This window comes from Octodon degus, unplaced genomic scaffold, assembly GCF_000260255.1.
Source record: "Octodon degus isolate 3935 unplaced genomic scaffold, OctDeg1.0 scaffold00002, whole genome shotgun sequence".
In the NCBI taxonomy this organism is placed as follows: domain Eukaryota; kingdom Metazoa; phylum Chordata; class Mammalia; order Rodentia; family Octodontidae; genus Octodon; species Octodon degus.
This window is the reverse complement of record NW_004524578.1, coordinates 14,279,529-14,289,196: the sequence shown is the minus strand read 5'-3', so window position 1 is coordinate 14,289,196 and position 9,668 is coordinate 14,279,529. Positions and strand designations below refer to the sequence as shown.

Below are 9,668 nucleotides of genomic sequence, written 5' to 3'. Positions count from 1 at the left end.
TAAACCATGATTGTAATATAGAAATACAGATGTATAAAATTACTTGGAATAAGTCTAAATACTTAAGAATAAAGAACCAACAGATTGTCTTTTTTCAAAAAAAGGTTATTCACTTGGTAAATATTGTCCTTGATTCTAAAGAAACAGTATCTTAAATATTAAAAATAATCATATCACTGTGTATTTCTTAGATGGTTTCAAGTAATTTCATAGATACATAAGGAAAAAAATACTGAGTTAGATGCTAGACAGGGCTTTAGAAGAGAAGAAGGGTTGGAGCCTTGCAAGGCAAATGACTCATCCAGAGTTCCATGCTGACTCAGAATAGGCTGGCTGAGGGCCAGATTTCAGCTTCTCTATTCTGTGGTCTGTGGTCTTTTTCTTATCCCCTGCTTTCTGTGAATATGCACTATGGACATGACTTCTCAGTTAGGATGAAACTCAAACAAGCGGTGGTGCAGGGGGCTAGAGATTTCCCACTCATTGCTAGTTTCATGGATGAGATCCCTACGATAAAAGGCAGATTAACTGGGGTAAAGCACAGATGTGTTGTATGACCTAGGAGTCTTCAGAAAGGAAGTACCAAAGAGATAGGGGACCTGTATATTTTAATGGATGGCTGTACAGAAGCATGAGCATCAATTGAGAGCATGATCTATGGTAATAAATCTATACTGAGATTCTTGCCTGTATCCTTGTGTCTTCAGAGACAGGGATACGCCGTCTTCTTGCCATAGGGTGGCTACCCATACAATCCAGACTTTCACAGCCTACTGTAGAGGAAGGTTAGCAGATTCCGTTATGGCTTGTTTTGGGGAGACTGCTAAAAGGAAGATCAGAAAGATGTTCTTGCTTCTGCTGTTTTTTTTTTTTTTTTTTTTCAAGTGTTAACGTGCCATATTTTAGGTGGTCTGGTGTTCAGCTCTGCAGGGATGAGTGCTGTGGATGCTGTCAACACTACTAGGGGACCACCTTCTGGTATTGCATGCACCGAAGTTGCTGGTGAAAGCTTCACAACTTCTCACTTCTCAGCTGTGCCCCACAACACCATGACCAGGCTGTGTTCCTTATTTTCTCTCCCAGCAGGTAGCTTTTGGTAAGTCATGCAAGTAGACCTTAGGATGCTTGCTAAAGGATTCTCCAAACAGGCCAAAGTTTTGTGACACATAAAACAAACTCCAGGTACAAGCCAGCACCTATATTCATGCACCTTAACAGACTACCAAGGAAAACAATGCCCATGATTGTGGGAAACACTGATTTTTAACAAATAATTTTGATGGTGGTGGTGGTGGTGAGGGCTGCAGTTTTACTGATGTGTTGTTTATGTACCACAAAACCCACTCATTTTCAGCATAAGGTCAAATAATTTTTAGTAAATATATCTGAGTTGTATAATCGTCACTCTAATTTAGTTTTAGACCCTCTCATCATTTTTCTAACATCTCCCCAAATTTCTCAGGTTCATTTATGGCCCATAGTTACTCCTGTCTGTGGCCCTAGGCAACCACTAATCTGTTGCTTTCTCATCACGAGTTGTTTATTCTGGAAACTTCCTATAAAACATACATGTCTTCCATATTTGGCTTAACACACATCCAAGTTGGGGTGTGTATCAGTACTTTGCTTCTATTCTCTGCTAATTAGTATTCTGGCATCTCATAGATACACTGTCCATAGTTGGTTCGTGCATCCACTGGTTGAAGGACATCTGTACTCTTCCTGGTTTGGGGCTATTGTAGATAATGATGCTGTTAATGTTCATGTACAAGTTTTTGTTTGGGTGTATATTTTTGTTTATCTTGGGTAGATTTTTGGAATGGAATTGCTGGGTTATTTGTTAAGAATGTGCTTCACATTTTAAGAACCTGCCAAACTGTTTTCCAAAGTGGCCAACCGATCTTACACTCCCACCAGGAGTTTCTGACCATTCTTGTCCATCACATCCCACCCAATACTTTCTACTCTATCAACGGTGGTTCTTCTAATGGGTGTTGTCAAATAGAATTTTTTCCTGTCCTCTCACAGCTGTTAATATAATGATGTGTTTTGTGAATTGCCAGAGAATGATAAATAAATTATGCAGCATTTCCCAGATTTATTTGCTCTTGGAATCCTTTTCTCTTAACTCGGAGTTAGTGTTGGGCAGAACAGATTTTGGGCCACATTATATTATTTGATTGTTATATGATTTTTAACTGTGTTCCCAATATTTAAGTATATTTATTTATTTATTTAGCAGTACTGGGGATTGAACTCAGGACCTTGCACTTGCCAGGCAAGTGCTTATTCTACTGTGCTATCTCTCCAGCCCCTCAATATTAAATTATGAACAAGTGTTTATTGCACGATGACTCTGGATCAAGAAGCATAGATGCAGAAGTTCATAGACCGCAGAAGTTAAAGGAAAAGAAGAGTTTAGCAGTAAGACATTTTTGAGAAGCAGAAGTTTTCCCAAGAAGCTAAATGTCAGCTTGCTCTTCTCTGTGTTGGTTCCCCAGCTCTGCCCACATGGGCCCCATATCTCATGGGGAGTGAAGCTGAGCTCCAGCTGAGATCCTGGCTGCATTTTAATTGCCAGTACTAAAAGAATAATCATAGTGACAGCAATGGGAATTAAATAAAATAAATTCATATTGATCATACCTGGGCCTGCTGGGTACTGTGCTGATTGTCTCTCTGAATCTTCATAAAGACTCCAAGGCATGGAAACTGTTACTGCAGCATAGCCATCTTATATATGGGGAAACTGAGGCACAGAGTGGTCAGTAAGTTGCACACAGTGATAGCAAGTGGGAGGATCAGCGTTTGAACCTGGAGCCCTCTGATGTCAAGGCCTTTTTTACAAGCTCCACCAACCAAAAGGGCTGAAAAAATATTTTCATGTCTCAGTTATGCAGAGATTATAAGGTTCTGAGAAGGTTTCCAGTTCACAATTCAGCTACTTGGGAGTAGCGATGGCTTTGGTCACTTTGGCCACCTCCTTGTCAGCTGGCAGGATGTGTCCTTCTTGCTCCCCATGTGTCTGTCCTTCTAGTCCCATACTTCCAGTCTGCAATGCGCTTCCTGCTGTCTGCCTCTCTCGGCTCTGTTCTGCCCTTGGGTGTCCTCCCTTCCTCTAGGATCCCTGTGTGGGGAGGTCTCTCACTCCTCGGAAACTCCCCAAGGGTCACTTGTACAACTTCGTCAGCCACAGTCTTGTTTCCTTAGACATGGGCTAATAATGGTCCTGCCTCACAAATTGGGATGATTCCAAAGAGGTAAAACACATGATAAACAGCCTAGAACCTGGCACGAAGACACAAGGCAAAGCGCAGCACTCACTGGATGAAAGATGAGAATGTTATTAATAATTCAGATTGTAAATTTATTACCACATGATGCCTTGTGTTGTTTTAATCTGACTTTCTCATGAGAGGTAGACTCCTGAGTATGCAGATCAGGCCATGTGCCATTTACTATCGTGCCTTAAGCACCAAAAATCCTGGGAAGAGTTTGATGAGGCTGCGTGAACAACCTTTGAACAACCTTGATCTGCTCTTTGGAAGCCTCTAGTGAGCTTGGCTCAGGCGGCAACTCAGCACATGACCTGGCCTTCCGTCTCTACAGCAGCCATAAAATTCTGTTTGCACCACTCTCCAGACTCAAGGCCTGCTACTGACGATGTGTCCATTGGGCCCGTCCAGGTCTCCTCCTGCCCCAAAGTGCTTGTCTGTGAAATGGAGAGAAAGAATAATCTTATGGGAATGAGTGAGCCAGGCTTGTAAAGTGCTCGCCCTACTGCGCAGTCCATATGGTAGTTGCCCTTGAGGTTGTCTCATCATTGCTGCTTAGTGGCTACATCCTAGGCTTCTTTTGTGTGTTCATTTCCTGGGGCTGCTCTACTGAATGGTACAAGATGTGTGGCTCAAACAACAGAAGTCTGGGTTTTCACGGGTCTGGAGGTTCACTATCCATAATCACAGTGTCAGCAGCTTAGTCCTTTCTGAGGACAGTAAAGGAGAATCTCTTCCAGGCCTATCTTCCAGCTGCTGATCGTCTTAAACCTTCCTTGGCTTGTGGCCGACATCCTCCTGGGGTCTCCCCACATCTTCCCTCTATGCCTGCCTTTCCCCTCTGTAGAAGAAAGCAGAAAGTAGATTAGTGACCACCGTCGCAGCCTTGCCGTCACTGGGCTACCTCGTGAAGGTCCCATGTCCTGATAACACCACATTCTGAGGTCCTGGGGCGTAAACCTCAACACATCTTTTTGGAGGGATCCACTTTAACCTGCAGCATTGCAAATAACTACTTCTTCTATTTCTCTACAAAATGCTTTGCTGAAAAAAATAAAGTGGTATTTCTCAATAAAACAGAAATAAAAAAATAGAAACACTTGACAGTGATGCCGCCTTTACTCCACTGCATGTGATGTTCATGGCAGCTCCTGTGACTGGATCAGTAGAGTGCGATTACTTTTGACAAAGATAAGCTCCTTCCCACAGGGCAAATCCCAGAAACTGGGCCCCAATTGGTCTTTCCTGCATGTGCTTCGAGAATTGCAAATCTATCATTTCTGGCTCATGACATTTCTGCAAGGCCCCCAGAATAGAAATAACACAGCAAATCTCAGACACTTGGCATTCTTTCTCCTTTTTTTTTTTATAGCCCTGAAAACTCTCATGGTATTTACATGTGATTTATACTCCTCCTGTGGTCCTTTAATGCATGTAATAAAAACAGATTTAGAATATTAATCTGACATGGTTTAAGCCAGGATAGTCTAGTATAAATTTATTTACTAAGCATGATAACGAATCAGGAAGAGTAGACTGGAACTTAGTCTTAGCAGATGTTTCTTGCTGGCTCCTACTGGTGGTTACTTGCTGGCTCGTGCTGGCTCTCGAGTGCAGCGCCCTGGATTCCCTGTGGTGTTTATGGAAGATGCATATTTCAGGCCTTACTCCCACTCTGTAGGTTCAGTATCTTTATCAGTATTTTTTTTAAAGGTTTTAATTTTATTTATTTATTTATTTATTTGTATGTGTGTGTGTGTGTGTGTGTGTGTGTGTGTATGTATGTGTGTAGCCAGCTCAGCCCACCAGGGGGCGGGGCTGGCTTGTGGTGCTGGGGGATTGAACTGCGGTCCCTGTGCTTTGCTGAGCTTGTTCTAAGTAGGTGCTTTAGACCACTGAGCCATCTCACCAGCCCTTTATCGGTATCTTTGAAGTGGCCCTGGATTTGCATTTCTTATGTGTTCCATTCCCTAGGAGGTTCTGGTTCACCCTTTGTTTGAGAAAGGCCACTGTCTGGTACCCTCTCAGAAGGAAAACATTATATTGTGGGGGTTAGATGATTCCCGTGGTTGGTGTCTATTCCAGGGGGAGGGTGAGGAGAGCCAGGTGACAGGTGCAGGGCAGAGGATCCAGCACCCTGCCAGGACAAGTGTGTCCAGATCATTGTGAGGTGACATCTGCTGAGTGTGGGAAAAAGGCCAGTGGCTTTCAGGTGTTCCAGAGAGGCTTGCAAGGATTGCTGGCATATGGAGGTGTCGGCAGGTGGGTGGAGCTAGGGAGTGGGGCTCTGTCTGTTCTGTCAGAAGCCTGGCACCAGCCACAGTTGGGGTGGAGTGGAGGGCGGGGAGAATTCTGGTCTCTACCCTAGAGGAGCTGCTTAGCGAGAGAGGGGGAGCCTCGGGCTGCTTGGGTTGTGGTGTACAAACTCAGACTTCTGAACTCTGTGAGCTTTGGGAACCTGTGTCGTTAAAGCTTCCAGGTGACAGAACATGATGATATCTTAGGATAGAGCACAGTGTCTGGAGTGAGTTTGCTGTAGGACCAGTGGACCAGTGGACCTGGCCATGAGGCCTGGCTGCATAGCTTTGCTTGCATTGCTAATCCATTCCAAGCCACCCAATGTATGGACACACATTCTTTTTCCTTTCTTCTCTCCTTTCCCCACCTCTCTTTTCTTTCCTCTTCCTCCCATCATCCTTTCCTACCCTTCCCATCATCCTCCCCTCCCCTCCCTTCTTTCTTTCTTTCTTTCTTTCTTTCTTTCTTTCTTTCTTTCTTTCTCCTTCCTTCCTTCCTTCCTTCCTTCCTTCCTTCCTTCCTTCCTTCTTTTTTTATGGGCGGGGATTCAGGACCCTGCACTTGCCAGGCAGCTGCTTATTCTACTGAGCTATCTCCCCAGTCTGTCTTTCTTTCTTTCTTTCTTTCTTTCTTTCTTTCTTTCTTTCTTTCTTTCTTATATTTTGTGCAGGGTCTCCCTATGCAGCTCAAACTCATAGTGATCCTCCTGTTTTCAGCCTTCCCAGCACTGGGATTACAGGCATGCAGCACCACACCTGGACACAGCTCAGAAAACACAGGGGCAGAGCTGACACAGCATGTGGTGCCAGGGATCGAACCTTGGCCCCTGTGCTTGCCTAAGTAGGCACTTAGTCCATTGAATTATCTCGCTGGCCCCCTTGTCTTTCTTGTTCTGAAACTTATGGACAAGGAATGTGAACATAGTATGAATCATTAAATAGAGCCTTGGAATGACATGGGCCTGGGCATCTGGCTACTGTGCAGCAGAATCAAATTTCAGGGTCATGCAATTTGGTTCCGGATCTTTAACCCCATGCACTTGCCAGCCTAAGCCAAATGCAGTACAAAGTCAGAGTCTCAGAATGCCAAGTGTCAAAAGCAAGTTGGGCCTCAGGAATCACCACCCTGAATATTTTTTTGCTGTACATTTCTAGATGTTAGATTATACAGCCACTTCCTCACAAAGTTAGGAAGGCTGGCATATTCACAGCTGAAATGGAATACAGTGAATTTTTACAGTAAGGCTTGATTAAGTTCTAAGAAAAAAATCTGTGACACTGAATTTTCTTCCCTCAAAACTCCCTTGACCACTTCATGTTTCCTTCATGCATACGATTTGACCCCTCTCCTGGGTTAATCACAGCCCAGAGGCTTCTCTGGCCATGGATCCTCCTCCCTCTCAAGTCTGTCTCATTCAACCCCGTAGGATGCACTGGTCTCTCAATGTACCCGAGGGAGGAATGAGGAAAAGATAGACAAAAAGACAAGAGCTGGTTCAGGTGGTGGCCCTTTACCTGATTGGCCAATGATCCCCTGGAATAATAGTAGGGACGTTTATTTATACCTTTGCAAAGTTACAAGGCATAAGGTTACCAACAATGTCCAGGCAGGATGTTTTTCTCAAGACTAGGACAGCTTGACTGCTTTAGGCAACAAGGCCTCATCCTGTATGATCAATTTCCAGCTTCAGCGGCTCCCAGCCCAACCCTCATTCACCAACCCTGAATCTGAGTGTCCAATGAAGATTTCCTCTACCTTACAGATGAAGCAATGGCTTTGCTAAATATGTTGGTTTACTTCTGAAGTATTTTGCCAGAATTCAAGCATTCTGTAATATTCTTCTCTTTTCTCTCTACCTTCAGGTATAACCTTCAGTAGCAGAACAAATCCAGGCCAGTAAGCAAGCTGCCAAGTCTGCCTGTGCCTTGTCAAAGAGAGCAGCTGGGCCCATTTTTAATTAGCGCTTCCTAACACAACATCTCTGAGTCACTGAAGGAGACTAGACAGACCCGAGTTTGAAGATTTCCAGACATCTATAGACATTGAATGTAAAAGAAAAGAATATCCAAGTTATCTTTGCATAAATCTGGTTGATTTAAGAAAAAAAAGAGGGAGAAAACAGGTGTGATTTTCACTCAGAAAGTCACATGAAGGTATTCTGCCTTGAGACTGTATAATGGATGATGGTTACCGGAACAGCCCAAACGTCTACCACGGAGCAAGGGATATAGCTCGAGAGGTGACCAGGCAGTCCCGGAACCAGGGAATGGATGACTATAAGTATCAGGATAACTATGAGGGCTATGCCCCCAGTGATGGCTATTACCGGGGCAATGAGTCCAACCCAGAGGAAGACGCACAGAGTGATGTTACAGAAGGCCATGATGAGGAGGATGAGATCTATGAAGGCGAGTATCAGGGCATTCCCCATCCAGATGATGTCAAAACCAAACAGAACAAGATGGCGCCTTCCAGGGCAGATGGCCTTCGGGGCCAGGCAGACCTGATGGCTGAGAGGATGGAAGATGAGGAGCAGTTGGCCCACCAGTATGAGACCATCATTGATGAGTGTGGCCATGGCCGCTTCCAGTGGATTCTCTTCTTCGTCTTGGGTTTGGCCCTGATGGCCGATGGAGTGGAGGTGTTTGTGGTGAGTTTTGCCCTGCCCAGTGCGGAGAAGGACATGTGCCTGTCCAGCTCCAAGAAAGGAATGCTTGGTAAGTGGAAATGTCTAAAGTTAATTCTCTTTGTGGCATTAAAAATAAGAAAGGGAAGGAGAAATACACACATGATATTTCACTGTTAGACACCTTAAATACACATAGTGTTTCTTCAAACTTCTCTTTTGTACTTATTTTGCCAGTAAGGTATTTTTGTTACTGACAGATCCATGAATTGGCTCAAGTCTACCTGGCTAGTAAGCACATTAGCTTTGTTTTCTACTGGGTCTGTTGGACTCTTGAGCTCTTAGGTAATGTTCCAAATCTTGTTGATTTTCTTGAGAGTCAGATTTCTCACTCTTCACATTAAACTCTCTTCCATTTCTAAAGGCAAATACATTTTGGGCGTGGAAAGCCAGAAGTTTCTGCCATTCTGTCCTTTCGCCCGTGTCTTTCCAGACTCCAATGGCATCTGTTCCTGGCTTCCCTTGTATCTAAGTGTTGGTGGCTGAGTGCCATGTGCGTTGGAGATGAGAGATGGGCTGGAGCCACCAGGGAGCCCCCGCAGGCTGCCGGGAACCATACTGTGAAGCGCAGATGGATTCTGCAGGATAGAGGACCAGCTTTGCACGTCAGCTATGAGACTAGCACTGTCAGAGCCATGCTTCTGATGCAAGGGCTTCAGGGAGAGAGGAATGCGTGAAGTTAGAAAGAAGATGGGCCCAAATTGTGTGTCGTAGAAGGAATTTGGCATAATACAGACACAGGGCCTATCTTATCACCAAATGTCCTGGAAAATACTACTACTCTAAGTTTAGAGCCAATACAAGTTAGACTTCAGAAAACATGGAGATACTGATAAATGTCTCTGAGCCAGGCTGTCACTGTGACCAACAATACTTTTGGGGGGCTTAAGACTTCAAAATTCATCTAGAAACAACTCATTCATTCATCAAATAGATACTTCTTGCCTACACTGTGCTCAGGCCCTAGGGAGAAAACAACCCTTGTTTCTTAAAGAATTTATAGGAGGACCAGCAGGTATGCACAACACAGAATGATTTAATTACTGTAGGGATAAGCAGTGTGAAATACCTAGTGGGATTCTTAGCCTCAGTATTTATTTCGCACAGGAGTTGGCAGACATTTCTGCAGACGTTGTGCAGTAAATATTTGAGATTTTGCAGGCCCAGCTTCTCGAGGCTTCTGTGACAGCTGCTCAGGTCTGCCTCTGTAGCCAGCGCATCCACAGCCAGTATGTAAAAAAGTTCATGGGACTGTGTTCGAATAAAACTTTGCTTACAAATCAAGCAGTTGGCTTGTTTTTCTAAATCAGAGGCTGATTTAGAAAAATGTGTCTTTATTATCACTATGAATAAGATTAGGATATGGCTTTTCCCCAGGGGCTTTAAAATTGTTTTTAAAACTTTCATGG

The 9,668-nt window shown here is 44.1% G+C and overlaps 1 protein-coding gene across 2 annotated transcripts in view; it reads left to right on the top strand.

Moving 5' to 3' along the window:
* Positions 1–9,668, top strand: part of Sv2b (synaptic vesicle glycoprotein 2B) — a 241,076-nt gene that overhangs the window by 135,970 nt on the left and 95,438 nt on the right. For both annotated transcript variants that reach the window (XM_023712764.1, XM_023712762.1), the window contains exon 2: positions 7,436–8,290. In XM_023712764.1, the coding sequence (XP_023568532.1) occupies positions 7,750–8,290 (541 nt within the window). In that variant the 5' untranslated portion in view covers positions 7,436–7,749. The remainder of the gene's footprint in view (positions 1–7,435; positions 8,291–9,668) is intronic.